Raw genomic sequence first — 20,766 nt, 5'->3', positions numbered from 1 at the left:
AACGCTGTCAACTAAAAGGGAAATTAAACAATAATCTTTTTATCAGCGGTCATGAAATTGGGGGCAGTAGTGGTTAGCATGTTTGAGGTGTTGTATAGGCCAAAAGTAACACGTACGCTCTCACTTTTTTGTGAATGTTTTTTTAACATTTAAGAGGTTTTTTGGGGGGTTTTTTGTTTGTTTTTTTCTTTAATTGGAACATTCTTTTTGTGTGCATGGTGCTCATCACGAACGCAGCAGCTGCTTGTTTATGAGCTAGCTCATAAGCAAATTTAGCTTGTAGCACACGTCTCTGATCAACTGCTGAAAGGAGACTGATTCTGTCCTATCTATAACTGCTTCAAACATCAAAGCGTATGTAGGAACGGAAGAATGTTGATTTGTTGTGATTGTATTATATTGGTGTTAATGATTTTGTCTTATGTTATGGTTGTTTGTTTGTGTTTCTGTAAAGCGCTTTGTGACACCTCAGGCTGTTTGAAAGCACTTTATAAATAAACTTGAGTTGAGTAATGTATTAATTTTTTTGTGCATGTGACAGTTCTATAGTGTGTGTATGTTTGTGTATGTCATGTGAGAGGCTTTTTTTTTCCAGCGTGGAGTTTTTGGGGGACTGTGTGTGCATAAGACATTTGTGTTTATGTGGTGTGTGAGAGAGGTTTTTGGGGCCAATGTGAGGCTTGTTTTGGTGCATGCAAGAGTTTGTTTTTTTTTGCATGTATGAGATAATTTGTGGTGTCAATGAAAGAGTTTTTTTGTGTGTGTGAATGTGAGATTTGTTTTGGTGTGTGAGATTTTTTTGGTGCGTTGGGGTGTGTGTGGGGGGGGGGGGGGGGTGAATGTGAGTGTCGGTGTGAGACTTTTTTTTTGGTTTGTGTTTTTCTTCATCCGGAAGAATGTACAGGTGCTGGTCATAAGATAAGAATATCGAGGAAAAGTCCATTTATTTTGAAAAGTGAACCTTGCATGTTGCGTTAGTTCACCACACACAAAGTGAAATATTTCTAGCCTTTATTTGCTTCAATTTTGATTATATCCTTTTGCATTAATGACATCATCAAGGCAGAGTGGCATGGAGATGATCAGCCTTTGGCAAAGTTCAGGTGTTATTGCAGCTGAGCTGCCTCACTCAAACCATCCTAACTTCAACATATTCATCTCATTCCCCATTATTGTATATCATTTCATGTTATCCAATATCATTTGACCTCATTTAATAGCATTCCAACTCATTTCACAATTTTTCATTTAGCCTCTCAGGCTTCTTCGCACAAAGTTTATCCAGAAATTGCATTCTCCACCACTGTTTATGCATTTACATCACATAAGAAAAAGGTTGCCTGAGCAAAAATTTGCCATTTCGAGTTTTTATTTATCTGCAGACATTATATTTTATGATCTCGTGCCTTAGAGTAGACTAGAATAGACTGGTACCTAAAGTTAAAGTTACAAGGCCATCTTCTCTTTTATTTTGTTGTGTGCAATGGTCACCACTAGGTGTCAGGAACTGTTCACACAAAATGATTGCAATGGCGCTTGTTTCTAAATTGGGTTATATTAATTTTCTGATTATACATTTTCCATTCAATGTTTTTGAAATGCAAATGAAACAAGACAATCACAAACAACAGACATCTCACTGCCTACTGACACATGACCCAAACAGATAGTAGAAAACCTTTAAGGGAAATTGCCTTCAAATTTGTCAAACAAAAATTGGAAAACACATTATGTGAGCATAGGCAAAAAAATAAAAAATAAAATAAAATAAAAAGAAAGAAAAAGAAACTGATAATGTTTTGTGTCAAATAGAAGACGCAGGGGTCTACAACAAATCAATGCAAGTCCAAGCTTATGCCTTTTGATTTGTTGCTTTTACCCGGGCGCAGAAAAGAAAATTTAAAATGAAAAGTAAAGTCCTCATGACTGTATATATTTGTACCCTTGAGATGTTTTGCTTTTTGTAGAATTCTTGTTTTATCTTTGTATTTTTCAAGTTTAACTGTAATTGTCCTGGGTCTGGTCCTCCCAGCTTCCGGTTTGCCTGTCCGATATACCGCCCAAACTTTATCCCCTCCTCCGGCTGTAATTTCTCTTTGAACGTTTTTTTTTTAAATCACTCACTCACACTAGCTCACTTCATGTAAGCCACATGGGTCTCCCAGGCGGAGGAGGGAGCCCACGCCAACCGGCACCAAAGGCAAGTGACGGTTCCACTCCTCCACCTGGGGCCCCGTTCTCTTTGATCATTTTCTCTTTTAACAGCGGTGCATATTGACGTCACGCCGTGCCATGTGACTATCCTCTAAGACATAAAGCGGGGCACATTCTCTCTTTATGGTCAGCTGTCACTCTGAGCTGGTTTACTAGGAAATTCACGGTGAGACTTTTGCCTTTGATTCTGTTTATATTGTCTTGGTTATATTTGTCAATCATAAGTTATAAGCGGAAAGTGACCGCTGTTTCGCGATGAATTATTTACCGTATATATATAAAATAAAATAAAAAAACGAGTTAGCGTTAAGGGTAGTAATGCTAAGCTAACCTGTTAGCAGTTGTGTCAACATAGCTTTGCTTACTCGTTGCACTTTTGAAGCTTATACCATTTCATGCTAAGAAAAGTCTACATTCTTCTTAATATCATCATCACGTTGAGACAGCTTTACAATTGCAATTTACGAGCAATCTTTTAATCGTTAAAATTTGTTATGAGGCCTGTTGACACGGTCTAAATTTTAATGTGAACATGCTTATGGAAGTTGCTGAGTAGTTATTAGCTATCCTTGATGTCCATCTTTAACTTCGTGTACTAGTACGCCTCATTATAATATAATAATAATAATATAATACAGCAGAACGACTGAGCCCACTTTTGTAGGCACTTGGGCATTTTTTTCTAATGTGTTTAATTAGAACGAGCTTCGAAAATCCCGCACATTTATACCTCACTTATTAAAATCTGACCACTGCAATTGGAGATACTTAAATGCAAAAATGGCAATTATCGTCTTCCTTTTGGGTAATAGTGTGGTGACCCACAAAAATGATAGACATTCATCAGGGACGTATACTGTAGCTTAAAGGCAGGGTTGGAGTAGGACGGTTATTGTTTCAAAGGGAGGAGAGCGAAAAGTTGAAGGGCAGTAGCTGCTTGCTTGTGAACAGTCAGTTGTGTGGTGAGTAAAGAAATGAGACACGACTTACCTTCGTCTCCTAGTCTCGTCATTTAATAGTGAGTCCGGTGACCACTGACCAGTGGTTGTGTTATTAATTTTGCTGTTAAATGCCATCTTGGTTGACAGTTTAACAACAGCTGTAAACCAAGCAATGCACTCACCAGATGTGCCAACTTCCTCACGCTTCATTATCCAAGCCTGCTTGCTTCCTTTTTTTTTTGCTCTGCCTTGACAGCTATTGGAAGCTTGTTTTTGTTTTCCTCTTGGTCCCATAGAGCACAATGATATTGCTTTACATTTTAACATTGGAGACGTACTGCCAGAAATGCTTATCTCACATTTAGCCTGACCCCAGTAGGCTAGTAGGCCCAAATCATTTCCCATGATTCTTGGACAGAAGTATGAAGTAGTTGTCGCTCGCAATTAGGTGCAATGTGAATGTAAATAGGAAAGAATTTGAATCAGGGACAAGCCAAGTGAAAAGCCAACATGTATGGAGTTAAATTGGGGCCAAAAGTTTTGTACTTGAAAAAATAAAACTTGAAACTGAAAATTGTTGTGTTGATCTTGAATTTCACAAAATATAAAAAGGTATTCAAAATAAAAATAAGCATGTGAAAAGTTTTTTCGTGTCAAAATTAATTTTGATTCACTTCGGTCCTGCCTTTGAATAAATTATTTATTTTCATTTTTTGCTTCCATATATATTTTGACATTTGAGGTCTTATTTTTTTCAGTTGCATGATTTTTCTTTTCAGATTCAGATATTTTTTTTTGGGGTTTCAACACATTTTTTCAGTTTCAAAACTTTTTTTTTCACTTTCAAATCGTTTTTCACTTTCAGATCTTTTTTTTTCAGTTTCAAGTCTTTTTTTTTTTTTTTTTTTTTTTTTCTCCAGTTTCAGACTTTTGGCCCGAATGTTACGTGGGGGCGTGGTGACAACTGAGCGGGGCGTGGAATTATGAGTGACAGCTGCACAAAAGCGCTTTGGAAACACCCCCCAGTGACAGTGCCTTCAGGGAACGTAGGAATTAAGAGAACTCTTAACTCAACATATATACCCCATATTCGTGTGATTGGCAGCATATGAATTAATGCCAGTGACAAAATTCCACTTCAAAGTCTGTTTTAGACAGTTCTGAGCACCAATTACGGTCTAGCAGCAATAGGTTGTGCCAGGTTTGCCGTACAACAGCGACGTTTAAGCGTCTAATATGTCCGATGTCGATGTCGGCATTGTGAACGCATCGTATTCTCCCGCTGGCGTCCGGCCGGTTGCCATCAGGCCAACCGAATGCACGGGTGAGACATGCTAAATAAGTGTTGCAAAATCATAACAAACATAAGGGGCTGTTTTTGTGACAACATATTTTTTGGCGTGACGCATTATAAATGGGGGACTTTGTCAAAGCTGAGCTAACGTTAGCATGAAGTATCGGCCACAAGCAAGCACTGCGTTGTAAACTACTGAGGTAAAGCTAGCCACCTTTTGTTGGTCAACTCCGCCGCACTTCATTTTTTTTCTGTTCGCCCTTTTGTAGGATTTACGTTAGTGTGCTCGAAGAGACGCTTTCACTGAGAACGACGTCCGCTTTTCAAAATGAAGGATCGGTTTTCAAAAATAAAAATCAATTCAAACGCAGTTTAAAATATGTTTGTTTTTATTATTATTATTGTCAGTTTAAAATATGTTTCACTATAACACAGTACCAATTCACATTTCACTGGGAATGCACTCTTCTGGGGTGATATTGAGAAATAACATTGATATGTACAATATTAAGTTAATTTAAAATGAAGGAAAGGTTGAAATAGAGAAAAAAGAGGTGTGTGTCATTGAGCAGACATTTCACTATGAGCCAGTACTAATTTGGGGCCAATAGGTCACATGACCTAGAAGCTATTAAGCAAAAATGCTAATATTTATAGAAAGGTGTGCATCATCTATCAGACATGCCACTATGATGCAGCATTGTTTTGGGGTGTCAATAGGTCACATGATCTGGTCCGCAAGGTGTCCGGTCTCTCCCTCAAGAGCTTGGCTATCAGGGAGGGACTCAGAGTTGAGCCGCTGCTCCCCCGCATCGAGAGGAGATGTTTGAGGTGTCTCAGCCATCTGTCTCCGATGCCAACTGGACGCCTCCCTGGAGAGGTGTTCCGGGCATGTCCCACCGGCGGGAGGCCACGGGGATGACTCAGGACACACTGGAGACACTATATCTCTCAGCTGGCCTGGGAACACCTTGGGATCCCGCCTGAGAAGCTTGATAAAGTGGCTGAGGAGAGAGAAGTCATGGTTTCACTGTTAAAGCTGGTGCGATAAGTGATAGAATATGGATGGATGGATGGATAGGTTTTTGGGAAATGTTCACACTCAATATTAACTCGAGCAAACTGTTTTGAGTGCACTATCAAGAGATGTAGTAACGAATATTGCAAATAGCTTCCAGGTAGGGCTGGACGATTATGTAAAAAATTATACCTATGATTACTATGATAAAGATCGAAATCTCGATTATTAAAATGATTATTCAATAATTTTATTGCATTGATAAATAACACACCTCTTATTTATTTATTTTTTTTTAATGTAAATATTAGCTTTTGAGCTCAATAGAGCTCCAGACCATGTGACCTATTGACACCCCAAAACAATGCTGCATCATAGTGGCATGTCTGATAGATGATGCACACCTTTCTATAAATATTAGCATTTTTTCTTAATAGCTTCTAGGTCATGTGACCTATTGGCCCCAAATTAGTACTGGCTCATAGTGAAATGTCTGCTCAATGACACACACCTCTTTTTTTTTTTTTTTTTTTTTTTTCTCCATTTCAACCTTTCCTTCATTTTAAATTAACTTAATATTGTACATATCAATGTTATTGCTCAATATCACCACAGAAGAGTGCATTCCCAGTGAAATGTGAATTGGCACTGTGTTATAGTGAAACATATTTTAAACTGACAATAATAATAATAAACATTTTTTAAACTGCGTTTGAATTGAATTTTATTTTTGAAACCCGATCCTTTATTTTGAAAAGCGGACGTCGTTCTCCGTGAAAACGTCTCTTCCAACACACAAACGTAAATCCTACAAAAGGGCGAACAGAAAAAAATGAAGTGCGGCGGAGTTGACCGCGTAAAAACAAAAGGTGGCTAGCTTTACCTCAGTAGTTTACAACGCAGTGCTTGCTTGTGGCCGATACTTCATGCTAACGTTAGCTCAGCTTTGACAAAATCCCCCATTTATAATGCGTCACGCCAAAAAATATGTTGTCACAAAAAAAACAGCCCCTTACTGTTTGTTATGATTTTAAAACACTTATCTAGCATGTCTCACCCGTGCATTCGGTTGTCCTGACGGCAACCGGCCGGACGCCAGCGGGAGAATACGATGCGTTCACAATGCCGACATCGACATCGGACATATTAGACGCTTAAACGTCGCTGTTGTACGGCAAACCTGGCACAACCTATTGCTGCTAGACCGTAATTGGTGCTCAGAACTGTCTAAAACAGACTTTGAAGTGGAATTTTGTCACTGGCATTAATTCATATGCTGCCAATCACACGAATATGGGGTATATATGTTGAGTTAAGAGTTCTCTTAATTCCTACGTTCCCTGAAGGCACTGTCACTGGCTCGGTGTTTCCAAAGCGCTTTTGTGCAGCTGTCACTCATAATTCCACGCCCCGCTCAGTTGTCACCACGCCCCCACGTAACATTCGGGCCAAAAGTCTGAAACTGAAAAAAAAAGACTTGAAACTGAAAAAAAAAGATCTGAAAGTGAAAAACGATTTGAAAGTGAAAAAAAAAGTTTTGAAACTGAAAAAATGTGTTGAAACCCCCAAAAATAAGATCTGAAAAGAAAAAAACATGCAACTGAAAAAAAATAAGACCTCAAATGTCAAAATATATATGGAAGCAAAAAATGAAAATAATTTATTCAAAGGCAGGACCGAAGTGAATCAAAATGAATTTTGACACGAAAAAACTTTTCACATGCTTATTTTTATTTTGAATACCTTTTTATATTTTGTGAGATTCAAGATCAACACAACAATTTTCACTTTCAAGTTTTATTTTTTCAAGTACAAAACTTTTGGCCCCAGTTTAACTCCATAAACATGCATACATAAGCCACACAGTTGATTTTTTAACAAAATTAAAGGACTTTAAAGTGTGCCTTGGAGTCCGAAAAATATGTTCCATTGACTGCCGTTGATGTTGTATTACAGTGTACAACTTTTTTTGTTTTAAATTCCCTGACAAGCATCAGTCATTACAATGATCATGTTTTTTCTTTTTCATCTGATTCAGATAACACTGTAACTGTATTTTTCACTGTAAGAAACTTTTTCACTGTGTGGTTGCTGATCACTGGTGAGTCAGCTTGCGTTGAACACTTTGTCTTAGATGCTTCTTTGAATAGATTTTGATGTGTACTATATTCTTGTGAATAATTTTGGTTTGTCAAAGTTGTATGTTGATTTTCATCTCATGGGGGAGGAAGATATTTGCATTGTAAAATATGTGAAATCCAATTTGTGTTTTACCAGTATAACCTGAAAATATTGAGTACAGTACAAGGTAAAACAACATAAATAAGCGGTCATATTCTGGCTTCCTTGAACTCACAAGGTTGTTAAACGTATGAATGCATTATTTGGAGTTGGTAGGCTGCTACTTGCATCTTTTTTTTAAACGTGTCATTCTCATGACTGTACCAAAAATAGGCTGATGGATGAAGTCCAGTGGACAAACTCACGTGTGCTTCTTCTGTAACAGCACACCACTGCTTCATTGCTTAACAGTAATGTGGGCACCTGGAAAAAGCCATCTCCTAGATATCCATTCCGGAGGGCCATTTAATTGTGTGCTCTTTGTCCTCAGTAGTAAGATAGTTCAGAACACTGTTATGTTGGGAAAACTTTGAATATATCCGTTTGGCTTAAAACCTTGAATATATCATTTTCTCTGACCTTATTATGTGCAAAATCTGCATTAAGGTTTCTGTTTTCTTGAACTATTTGAAAAGTTGCCTGCTCTTACTGGTAATTCAAAAAAGAACTTCTAAACAGTTATGAAGTTTTTAGTTGGGATGTAATGTTGCGCTGACGTCTTTTTCCGGATGGAAAGAATGTATGAATGATTTTTTTAAAATTAATTTTTTATTTATAATTCTGGTGCTTTCCCACTGGCTTTGACGCCACCTCCTTTTGTCAACCAGAACAGGTTATGACAGTCAGTGCCCCACCTTGACTCTTTTCATCTCGTCTCTTGCCAGTAATTGTGGTATGCCATCTTTACTTGCTCAACAGGGAGCAGGGATGGACTCCACGTATCTTCGACTTCCCCTTTGTCTGTCCACTTCAAGGTCATCATACATGTCTACTCCCAGAGCGTCTTTGTCCTCATCATACTCCTCGTCTTCATCGTCAACGTCTATGGGCCCCAGCAGGTTATACAGCCGCGAGAGTCTGCCTCATCGCGACTGCTTTCCGAGGGCATCATCCACTTACAAGGCAGATGTGGGCCAAAAGGTACTCTTCATTGTCTTGCTTAGTGCTAGACCGATGTGGTGTTGTTGTTTTTTTTTATTTATTTTTTTTATTTTAGGCTGATACTGATACCAATTTATTAGGAGTCAAGGAGACCGATATTTCAAGCCGGCAAGTGAGTAATTCCCTTAAGTTTTCTATTGTAAATGATTTTCTAAAATTTCAGCATAATTTCTTTTATTTTTTTAAGTGATACAAAACGTAAAACTAATTTTCCAATATTGGATTAGGCATTGTGTATAAAGAATAAAAGTGCAAATATCTCTGGCATCTTATTCCCTGAGTTTTCTTTTAAACATTTTCCTGGTCACATGATTGTGATGACGTGTCCCGTGCGTAAACGACAGCTGCCGTCGTTCACTAGAATGGGAGTTTGCTGACGTAATGGGCAAGAAAATGTCCCAAATACTGCGCCAATTATGATTGGAGTAAAATCCTCAGCACGTCAGGTTTCATGTCATTACGTGTGGGGTGGGGGGGGGGGGGGGGGGTGGGGGGTGGAGGGGTGCTCCTAATGTGGGCTAAATTTAGCACACAACTTGTTGTCACCTGGATGTTGACCGTCCAGGTTAGGGACCGTCCACAAATTAAATTTCCAAGTGAATGTCAACGGTGACTTGAGTGGTAATTTGAGCCTCTGTAACACGCAACTTGTAGACGGCTGCTTCTCCTTATCGGCCACTTTCGGCTCGATGCAAATCTTTGGCGAGTCTTTAACGGCTGTACTGCTTTTGAAGAAGTACTTCTTTGCAATAAGGCATAATTCCACCTTTGATATCCGCCATGGCACACAATAATTCCTCATGAGTGTCTTTGTTGTCAGTGGCAGCCATATTATTCAATGTGTATTTTATGCACGAGATAGGTCACGATGATCACATGCCAGTCCAAAATGGCCGTTAATGTACTCGATGCAAAAATATGCATAAAAAGTGCTATAAAATCACAATTGTTCAACATAAATTGACAATTTTTTTTCAGGGAAGAGTTGAAATTAACCATTTCTCAGAACAGCTGGTTAGTTTTTCACAAGTCTTGTATTCCTTTAATAAAAAAAAGTGGAGGGAGTTCCCAGTAGTGGCATCTTTTTTTTTTTTTTTATATAAAGTGGAAATTTTAAATAAATCCAGAAATTAAAAGTTCCCTGTATCTCAGAGACAATTGCATGCGAATGTAGGTCATTTGGGGTTTATGTTACGTTTTGTAAAAAGTTTCAAAAGATCTTCGCAGACGGTGGAAAAATTGTCTTAATATGTTCGTAAAAACTGTGAACATCTTACAAATCCTGATGAAAACAATACAATTTGCTACGTTTGTAAGCTTTCACCGCTCAGATACCATCTTTATCGGCCTTCAGATTCGTATAAAGGCCGACGTCAAAATGCCAAATATCGGCACCGATAATCTATCTATCCCTAGTCTTGCTGTATGTTTAGTCAAAGGGCATACACCCACCTCAGGTGTTCATTGTTCGGTTAAAATGACAGGTATTTGGATTTCCTGTGAAATTTCAGCATAAATCTACAGTGGTGAAATATGAACAAGAGGACTGTTTCAAAACCAATGGCAAACAAATTGAGGAAATATGAGTCCATTCATGGATCAAAAACGTGAATTCTGCACAAATTCCATTTTCATCTGGAGGCTGATGGTGTCTGTTGGAACTTTCTTAAGTCGGCTTTGCAATCAAATTCTAAAACAGATCATTCTGTCAAACTGTCAATACTTGCAGTCATCTGAGATAGCTTCAATGTTCTCCCTTTTCTTTCTGAGGGAATCTGAGCAGTGTTGCTATGCATGTATGTTAGTGGAGCAACAGCAGACTCATCAGGGGTCTTTTTATAGACCATCCTACATTCCTTGGCAGCTGACGGAATCCAGCTATTGGTCAAGGCTCCTCTCACAAGATTGTGTTACTGAGGGTCGCAGTGCTCTGCATGTTCTTGTTCTTTCCAGAAGAATCCAGGCTTGGTGCAAAGGCAGAATAACAAACTTGAATGTCTCATTCGGAATGTATTTTAATTTTATTTTTTTTAAGATGCCATGCATTTCACTCTGTTTTTTGTTATGAACAGAAAACAGGAACACTAAATATAGCACAGAACATAAGACTACTTTTTTTTCCAGTACTTTTTAATCAACTAATCAAGTAACTATGACGGGTGTTCTCAATTAAGAGTCAACCATCAATTTAGCAAATTCTTGGTTTATTCCTGTTCCTGCCTTTTGATACTAGTGAACTTTCCCACCCCCGTGTTGAGTAGAATTTAGCCATGTACTAACTAAAGTGTTCTATATTATAGAGCTCTCGCCTGCTGAGGTCATCCAGCGACTACAGCAGCTCTGACCGCCACAGTAGCTGCAGCAGCAGCTGGAATCCTCTCACATCTTCCACCCGATCTTATGAGCGTCCATGGACAGAATCATCATCAGTCAGCAGTCGGACTAAACTGGTACTTAAGCTGTTGTTTGTAGAACAATTGACAAACTTATGCCTCTTTTCCATTGAACCGGTTCTACCCTGAAGCAGCCCGATTCATCCATGTGTGGTTGTTTTTCCATTACCTGATTTCTAGGCCAGGCCGTTCCGTTCCTCAAACCCACTTGACACCACTGTCATCTAATTGGCTGACCGATGTAGGCGTTTTTTTGTTTTGTTTGTTTTTTTTTAAGCCGTGCTGCAAGGAAATTCACTATTTACTCCCACTTCCTGGTTTTAAGCGAGCCAGACAAAGCTGCCTGCCAGCCACTTAAAGAGAGTATATCCAGTATATATTGTCTTACAACCACATTTAAGATTTCATATGTACTTGGAGATGAATTCTGAAGATTGTGGGGAAAAATAATTCACGAGTGGTGCGTACCTCCCTGGGTCCATTCAAGTGAATAATAGCGAGCCCTATCTTTCAATGTATGCACATATTCCTCTTTAGGACCACCATGTACTGCACATTGTCATTCGAGGAGCAAGGAACATGCAGTTTTCTAGCGAACGAGTAAGTGGTCTACAAAAAAGACAAAATTGGAGCGAGGCTGGGTCAGACCCTTGTAGAACATTTAATAGAAAAGTGCCTTACTTCCACATGGCAGCACGCAAGTGACCATACATCTGAAGAGATCCAGCTAGTTATTGTAAAAAGAGTGGAAAAACACTGTCATCTGAAACTGAATTTTTATTTTTAACCATCTTCCTGTTTCTGTAGACTGTCCCGGAGGGGATGTTTAGCCATTCCAGTCTGTCAACCAGCACTGACTATGGTGACAATAAGCGGCCCCAATTGATCTGCAGTAACATAGGACGGTACTCCTCGTTCAGAACCTCGTTTACAGGATCCAACTACACCAGTAGTGGGCTTAACAATGCCAGAGGTACTTTTAAATGCATTTTAACTCATCGCAGTAGTGCTCGCTTAAGTGCCTGTCGTTGTCCTCATTTCAACCTGGAATATTGTTGTAATGACTCACACATACCAACCTTGCTCAACACGCTCATAATGCAATGTGGAACAAATCTAAGTAGCAACATTTTAGCTAAGCTTGATTCCATCCATCATTTTCGTAACCGCATACTCCTCACCAGAGTCGGGGTGCTGGAGCCTATTCCAGTCGGCTTTGGGCAGTAGGACTAGGCGGGGGACACCCTGAACTGGTTGCCAGCCAATCGCAGCCTAAGCTTGATTGACTATCATAAAATCAACTGAATAATAGCATTTTTTTTTCCCCCAAATATGATCACAAGTCGATGGGGGACCATTAGTTGTGCTGCTGATTGGCTGTCATTGATGTTATATTTGGTCTATACTAAGGATGTAACGATATCCAAACATCACGATACGATAATTATCACGATATTGTGGGGTGGTTGGCGATATTTAAAAAAGGTCACAATATTGTTAAAAAAAAAAAAAAGAGCTCATACCAAAAAAAACACAATATTGTGCTTTTGTACGTAACAGCAATGCATATAAACCACCTACAATCTCTATTAACAATACTGAGGCGCTTACTTGTTAATGCACGCACACATTGAGTTCCTCCACATATTGATTTGATTCACAGGCATATTAAGTTCCCCTTCATCTGACAATTAGCACAGATTTTCAACATAGAAGGCCAAAACATCTCTAATGAAAATTAAATTGCACTAATAAACTAGCCACCAGAGGGTGCTAAAAATGCACAAATGGAAATCAACCTGTGTTCCCTTTAAATATTGTGAACATGACGACAATATTGCGGCAGTTTTAATATCACAATATTGCCCTTATCGTTACGTCCCAACTCTATACAGCACATCATGTCCTCTCTCAGCAGAATCATCAAGGTGCTCGAGCTGTTTAATGCCACGCTCTTCAACTTCTTGCTCAAGGCCGCTGTTGTCAAGCAGAGAGGTGGAGACGCCGAAGGAGCCAGGTCTGGAATCCAGCAATTGTTGGGCTCTATTTTTGTAGACTGGCCCACGTGGCTCAATTTTCGTGGTAGCACAACACAATTCTGCTCTGTAAATATGGCCCATTGTGTAGGTTAATTGTGTGAACACTTGGAGGACTTGTTTGGTTGCTGACGCAAGTGCTCACGTTTTTTTTTTTTTTTTTTTTTTTTCTCTCCCCCCTCCTTCTGCATTCAGATCAGACAGCCCGTCTAGCTTCCACTTACGCCCAAGGAGCACGACCCAAAGACTACTCGTCGTGCACCTTGACTGCTGCACGAGAAAGCGCCCCAGGCGGTCACGTCGCCTCCACCTCGTTCACCCATCGCTTGTCCACAGCACGTAACAGCCCCTCGACGCTGTTATTGAAAGCCTCATCCCAACGTGCCTCAGTTCAGGAACAGCCTACCTCTTGCAGACCTAAAGTCCCACTAACTCGAAGACCTACCCCCAAAAGTGACGACCCCCACGAGTGTACATCCAGGCGGCAGCGCTTATCCCGCCTCTTCTCGACCCAATCCAGTCAAGACTCGCCTTCCTCCAGTCGCTCATCCAGCGTCCGCTCGTTTGGTGACAGTCTGTCTTTGGACACCGATGAGGGAGACACAATGTCTTCTGGTACGGAGCAGACCCCTCGCAGTTGGTCGCCGAACGCTCCCGGGACCAGGCAGCACAGATTGGATCTTTCCCGCATTTGGGAGAATAAAGACCGTGGAGTGGCTGGATCTCGGTTGCCATTGCCCAGAGAGCCTGAAGAGGGGACCCGAGAGGCAGCCAGTGGTGGAGACTCCTGGCTTTCTTCCTCTCTGCGGAGCCGCTGCCCTCCTCTCGACTCTAGTCTGCGAAGACACACACGGGACGAGAGCGGGCACTCATCTGCTGGTCTTAGTTGTCCTCAACACTTGCTGAGAAAATGGGATGACCTCGAACTGAGTGCGGCTCAGAATGACGAAGAGGATGACGATGATGACGAAGAGGAGCAAGGGGCGTTGGGTTTGCATCGGTACGGGGCTCCCTGTCCTCGCAGGCAAGAGGAAGACGAGGTACCCCAAATGGTGGAAGCTTTAGCAGGCTTGGCGCAGCGCCGTTGGGAAGCGCCACTCCAAAATGGGGCCTCCTTACCACAAGGTGGCGATGAGAGGACGCTGGACAGCGCAGGCATCAAACAAGAGAAACTCCGCATGATTAAGGAGAGGTAATTGACATACATGCTTCGAAAACAAAACGGTTAAACATACGCTAGCTCAAAACAGTTGGTAGCCTGCTTTCACTTGCTAGCATATGTTTTTAAAAAGGCAATGGAGCAAAACTGAGTTTGGTTGTGCTTTTATTGAAGTATATAGCGATGTAAACTGAGTTTGGTTGTACTTGAGGTATTTAAGAATGTTCTAATATTTTTTGATCAGCAACTTTTACAGATTTTGGAACTCTATGCACACAAAAGGCACACCATCGAGTTTTGAGAAAATTTTAAGACTTAAGTCCGCCTTATAGTCGTGAAAATACGGTACTAGTGCAGGGATCTGCAACCTGCGGCTCTGGTGACACGTGTCTCTTTACTCATTGAGCCATTTTCAGCATTAAAAGGATAATCTTTTGTCCAGATTTAATTTTACAACTTCATAATATTTCATGTACAATTAACTTTTAAAACACATTTTTCCACGTACTGTAACCTGTGCTGAGGAAAAAGTTAACGACCAATCATGGCTGACCTGTTCTTGTTCAGCAAACTGAGCCATGATTAGTCGTTACCTATTTCCTCAGCACAGATGATGTCATCAGTTGACAAGAAGTGGCAAAATTAGTTTTTAAAGGTATAATTTATCACATTGTTTTCAAATGGCTCAATGAATCAAATATTCCTTTAGGCCGCTCTCCTGTGTATTTCTTAAAAAATAGTAATTTAATTTTTTTACATATTTTTTTTAAATGATTTAGATAAAAATATTGAATTAAATATTCCAAAAAATGTCAGTCCAAATTTTGATGTTGTCAGGGAGATGAAAGGTAGATAAAATGGTTCTAGTAATGGTTCTAAAATGTCCAAAAAGGAAGAGGGAAAGCAAGAAATTATCATAAGTAAGTGTTGTTCCGATACCGATAATGGTATCGGCAGAGGCCCCAATACCGCATTAAAACAGAGGTATCGGTGAGTACGCACAAGTAACATGCCGATACCATTAATTCCAGCTCATGTTGAGAAAGGAAAAAAAAAAACTTAGGTGTCTATGGTATCGGCATCGTCCGATACTGCAAAACTGGGTATCGGAATCGGTATAAAATGTCTGTGAGATTACCAACAATGGCAGAGGATTTAATTTAAAAAAAAAAAAATACAAACTATAAAATGTGCAGAAATAAAAGAATTCCTGAAAATTTGCCCCCCAAAAAATTGCCCAAAATGTCAGAAAATTCATAGCAAAAAAGTAAAAAAAAAAAAAAAAAAAAAAAAAGCAAAGCCATAAAATATTAAAAAAGAAAAGGAAGAGAGGCAGAAATTTACCGTATGTCCATAAAATTGCCAAAAAGTCTAAAAAATGTATGAAAAACGAAGTCCAAATAATTACCCCCCAAAAAATCCAAAAACGTAAGACTAAATGTAGAATCTCCATGTATTGGGTGGGGCATATTTTTGTGTTGTGGGGCAGCTCTAATTAGCACAGTACATTAGACGTAAACTAATATACTGTTTCATTCAACGCAATGTTGAAATGTTTTGCGGCTCAGACAGATTATTATTTTTTTGGTTAAATATTTTTATTTATTTTTATATATGTCCTTATAATGGCTTTTTTTTTTTTTTTTTGTCTCACTAGCAGAATTCATAGCACGTTTATTTGTATATCACCATTCATACATGAATAAATTCAAAGAATTAAAGAAAAACACAAACCAATTTAAAAGTCATTCATAGCCCAGAGTATTAGAATAAGGGCACTAATGCCGTTCTTTTTACTAGACTTTTGCTGGAAGATTCCGACGATGACGAAGGCGACAGATGCCGAATCTGCCAGATGGGACAAGAGTCTGCATCCAACCCTTTGATTCAACCTTGCCGATGCACAGGAAGTCTACAATACGTCCACCAGGACTGCATCAAGAGGTGGCTCTCCTCCAAAATTGGTTCAGGTGCGCCACACCTTTTTCCATTGTTCTTTATTTTATTTACAACTTTTTACGAGCATATTTTAAAACGTGTCAAAATAGTCTCGTTACTTATTTTGGAAGATCTGCTGATGACTAATGTTAAACTTTTTCCAATTTCATCTTTGAAGGCACAAACCTAGAGGCCATCACAAATTGTGAACTCTGCAAGGCGAAATTGCGCTTGAACATTGACGACTTTGATGTTCAGCAGCTGTACAGGGCACATACGCAGGTAAGGATTGTCGTCGGTTTCCACGGATGTTATACGTCGATATTCTTGGGTACGTCGGTGCACAGTTGTGCTGAGATGTCTCGTCTTGCTCCGCAGTCTGAATTTGACAGCTTGGTCAGCAGTGGTCTGTATATGGTGGTCCTGTTGCAGTTTTATGAACAGAGGTTGTCGGATGTCCGGGGGGTACTCCATGCAGTTGGGGTACGCACAAACGCACACTTGCCGTCTGCATTATAACAAAAAATGTGCGTAAATCAACGCTTGGTTGTTGTTGTGGTGGTGGTGGTGGTTGTTGTTAGTTTATTTATTTTTATTATTGTGAAAGTTAGCATTTATTAGCTGAATAGCATAACAAGTTGCCATGACCCGGATGAGTAAGGCTTAAAGGTTTTTTTTTTTTTTTAATAATTGATATGATTGTGGCAGCTATGCTATTAGGCTAAAAATAACATTGTTCTTTAGTTTCACTCCCCACACACTATATATGAATTGCAAGCATTAAAACTTTGTTGAAAATATTCCTTAGCTTAAAGCCTGTTCTCACTTTCTCGTTGTGATGGCTGCCATAACATCACTCGGAGAAGAAGACACTTGGTGGCGACGCGTGCTCGCTACAAGCAGTTTGTCACTCACAGTTGAAGTTTACTGTGAAACTGACACATCAACCCAAACGTAATCATTTCGTGACTGTCAGCTAGCTTAATGCTAACAGAACGCAAAAAAAGCCATGGACGGGATTAGTAGTATGGATGTTTGTTACCACTTGCTTTCAGACTGATAAGTACTAATACCACTAGTACTTTTGATACATAAAATCCCCACCCTCAAAATAAAATGGTAACAGATACATTTAAACAGAGACATATACATAGGGATGTAACAATAAGGGCAATATTGTGATATTAAAACTGCCACAATATCGTCGTCGTCATGTTCATGATATTTAAAACCAACACATCTACTCAAAAATTCAATTGATTTCCATTTGTGCAGTTGTAGCACCCTCTGGTGGCTACTCTTTTAGTGCAATTTAATTTTCATTAGGGATGTTTTGGCCCTTCTATGTTTAAAATCTATGCTAATCGTCAGATGATCGTCGAATATGCTTGTGAAGCGAGTCAATATGTGGAGGAACTCAAATGTGTGTGTACATTAGCAAGTAAGTTCCTCAATATTTTTATATATCTTATATTTCTATATTTTTCATTGCTGTTATGTACAAAAGCCCAATTTTATTTTATTTTTTTTTATTTTTTTTATTTTTTTTTTTTTTTGCATGAACTCATTTTTTTAACAATATTGGGACCTTTTTTTGTCTCGCCAACCTCCCCACAACATCGTGATAATTATCGTATCGTGAGCTCCATATCGCAATATCGTATCGTGATATTTGGATATCGTTACATCCCTAGACATGTAGCAGTTTGCTTAAAATTGCATGAAAATGAATGGCAATTCTCTATTCTAATTCCTAGTTACCGATCATAAAGTGGCAGTTATTGATAACTGGTATTGGCTCTTCATCCAAACTTAATTTCATTAAGGACATAAAATAGCTTAACGCTAGCATATAATATGAAACACCATAGATGAGGCTAACAAACTAGCATAGAATGTAATTAAGCAGAACATGCAATATTAGTCACAGATGTGATGGGGAAAATGAAGCTTCATGAAGCACTTGCAATATTTTTATTTTATTTTTTTACTCTTCTATATGGTGCTCTTTGTTTAAAAATAATGGAAATTTACTACATTTTACACTGCATCGTTAAACCAAGAGCACTCCTAGAGGAGTCAAATATCGCAAGTATTTTATTATTATTTTTTTTTTATCTCTCACTCACTCACACAAACACGCACAAAAACTTGCATGGTCTCCCAGGCGGGGAAGCAAGGCAAGGCAAGGCAAGGCAAGTTTATTTGTATAGCACATTTCATACACAAGGCAACTCAATGTGCTTTACACGAGGAAAGACAACACATAAGCATCAAGAAATAGTAGTTAACATTCAGAGGAAGAAAAATAAATGAAAATAGGTTACAAACTAACAATCTTAAAACATTATTCAACAAACTTTAAAAAAATTAACATAAGGAAGTTTAAAATGATGATAAAAAAAAAAATAAAAAAATAAAAAAAATAAAATAAATAAATAAAAAAATAAAAAAAATAAAAATAAAAATAAAGCGAACCCACGGCAACTGGCACCGAAGGCAAGTGACGGTTCCACTCCCCCACCCGGAGCCAGCAAGTGCTTCATTTTAGTCTCTACATATATAACACAAGTTTACAAGTTTGCATATTTGACTGATTTTATTGTGAATCACAAGCACCAGCGTGAAGCTTGTAATTTTTAATTTTTTTATTTTTTATTTTCACTGTTGGTAGGAATGTGTTGGTTTTGAAACCAGCCGATTGCTGAGATTTTATCCAGAAGACTTTGACAACCTTGAAAGTACCGGTACGTCACCCTTCCCCTTACGTGTTGCAAACAAGTTCCATACCTTTGATATTCAGTTTAAGCTCCATGTATTAGTAATACTAGTAGGCCAAAAGGGATTCATTACATGACCTTTTAACTTAGATATGGAATAAATGCTCAAAAGGGCTTTACACATTTCTGTGCATGCATGCGCGTTGCCCGATTCACCGACTGCAGTTTCTCGTTGCTGCAGAGTCTCAGGAGGAAACTGACTATGAGGAACAAGATTGCCGACCTTCTGTCGACTTCTCCGACTTGGATGAGGAATACTGATGATAATCAAAAGCTTGCGGCAAATGGGAAGATGTTTTTGAGCGTTTCTTCTATATCCTTTATCGTCTCTGTTGGGTGGAATCTTGACATTTAAAAAAAGAAATCGCGACAACTATGATTCTATGGTTCAGGAGCCATTAAGTATGCAATAAAAATAAACGGCAAGTTGACTAAGCAGTTAAATTGTTACTTTGTAGCTGATCAGTTCCTTCTACACTTTATATAGGTTACTAATGTGTAAGTTCAACAAATAATGTTGGGAAAAGCATTTGTCAAAAAATGAGAAATTGGCCATATTTTGGAAAATATTAAGTTTCCACCTGACGGCGACAATATACTAGTATGCTCTTTTTCACTTACTAGTAGGGCAACTACGGGTTACCTGAGGCATACTGCATACTACTTTAACCTAGCAATTTGGTAGTAGTGCATAGATGTTAACTAGTATGTGGTTTTCTTACTAGTATGCCTAAGTTGTCCTACTAGTGTGCTGAATTTTCATCCTGTAGTGAAAAAATGTAAAACACAATCCTAACCTTAAAATCAGGATATCGAGGATATGGAATAAATACTTGCCACACGATTTGGCTTTGATTGCCCATTTTGCAAAATTTGACTTTTATTTACAGGAATGCAAACTTGAAGTGAATTGGTGAATCTGTTGCTTTGGCATGTTCTGTTTTTATGAGAGTGCACTTTATTCAGTATATTTAAATACAAATGCAACCACAAGTGCTTTAATGTTGATTTTTTTTTTTTTTTTGGTCTGCCTTTCCTATTGAACATAAGGGTGTCCAGCTTTCATTGTCTTCATTTCAGTGTTCAAATGTTATGTACGGTAAAATGATAAACTGAGTTTAACGTGTTTCCTTATAGAAATAAAGATGATTTTGAAAAGTGACCTGGCTGTGTCTTTGGCGTTCTTTTGTGAATTTCACAGCTTTGGCAAATGAAATGGCACTTTGGACTTATTTGCATTATGTCTCTCTCCATCTGTGCCGTAAAGCCTCTTCCCTCTATGAAAATCCTGTTGAAGATTCTCTATAGATTGCATCAGAGACTGGAAGAGTAACAGAAAGGCATACAAATATTCCTACTTTTTTTATTCTGCTCCTTTCAAGATTTGCATGTTTACAAGGAAACCTGCAAAAGGGGATTTTCCTATATCTAATCGCTGTTGGCAAAGTAATACTATGGAGTAACATTTTATTGGAGTACCTGATGTTTTTATTATTAAAACAAACTCTTCTTTTACAACTTACAAACCAAATTTACAGAGATTTAAAAAAAAAAAAAAGGCAAGCTCAGGTGTTTGACATTCAATAAACGACATATCTTTGGTTTGTTTGAAAAGCATACGCCGCATATGTACAAAGGATATCCAGCAAACAAACACGTGCGCACAATTGCAAGCTTTCAAGTGTGTCACGTGGTGCTGTTAAAGTGCGTT

The 20,766-nt window shown here is 38.8% G+C and overlaps 1 protein-coding gene across 7 annotated transcripts; it reads left to right on the top strand.

Annotated features, from left to right (window-relative positions):
- The first annotated feature begins 2,101 nt into the window (after positions 1-2,101).
- marchf7 (membrane-associated ring finger (C3HC4) 7) lies at positions 2,102-20,217 on the top strand. 7 transcript variants are annotated; one of them, XM_077518731.1, is made up of 13 exons: positions 2,102-2,200; positions 2,266-2,380; positions 8,507-8,728; positions 8,805-8,861; positions 11,050-11,199; positions 11,950-12,115; positions 13,058-13,159; positions 13,374-14,370; positions 16,138-16,307; positions 16,454-16,557; positions 16,654-16,758; positions 18,950-19,022; positions 19,237-20,217. In XM_077518731.1, exons 3-13 carry the CDS (start codon positions 8,516-8,518, stop codon positions 19,314-19,316), a joined length of 2,217 nt encoding a protein of 738 aa, XP_077374857.1. In that variant the 5' UTR covers positions 2,102-2,200; positions 2,266-2,380; positions 8,507-8,515; the 3' UTR covers positions 19,317-20,217. The 7 variants fall into 7 exon arrangements, 6 of the variants coding, with proteins under 6 accessions (XP_077374857.1, XP_077374860.1, XP_077374859.1 ...); XM_077518734.1 differs by having other exon boundaries at positions 2,177-2,380; positions 8,507-8,562; positions 8,647-8,728; XR_013283158.1 differs by having other exon boundaries at positions 2,177-2,380; positions 16,654-16,802; positions 19,237-19,311.
- The last annotated feature ends 549 nt before the right edge of the window (positions 20,218-20,766 follow it).

The sequence above is a fragment of the Festucalex cinctus genome, chromosome 4 (assembly GCF_051991245.1).
Source record: "Festucalex cinctus isolate MCC-2025b chromosome 4, RoL_Fcin_1.0, whole genome shotgun sequence".
NCBI lineage: Eukaryota > Metazoa > Chordata > Actinopteri > Syngnathiformes > Syngnathidae > Festucalex > Festucalex cinctus.
This window is presented reverse-complemented; position numbering and strand designations above follow the sequence as displayed.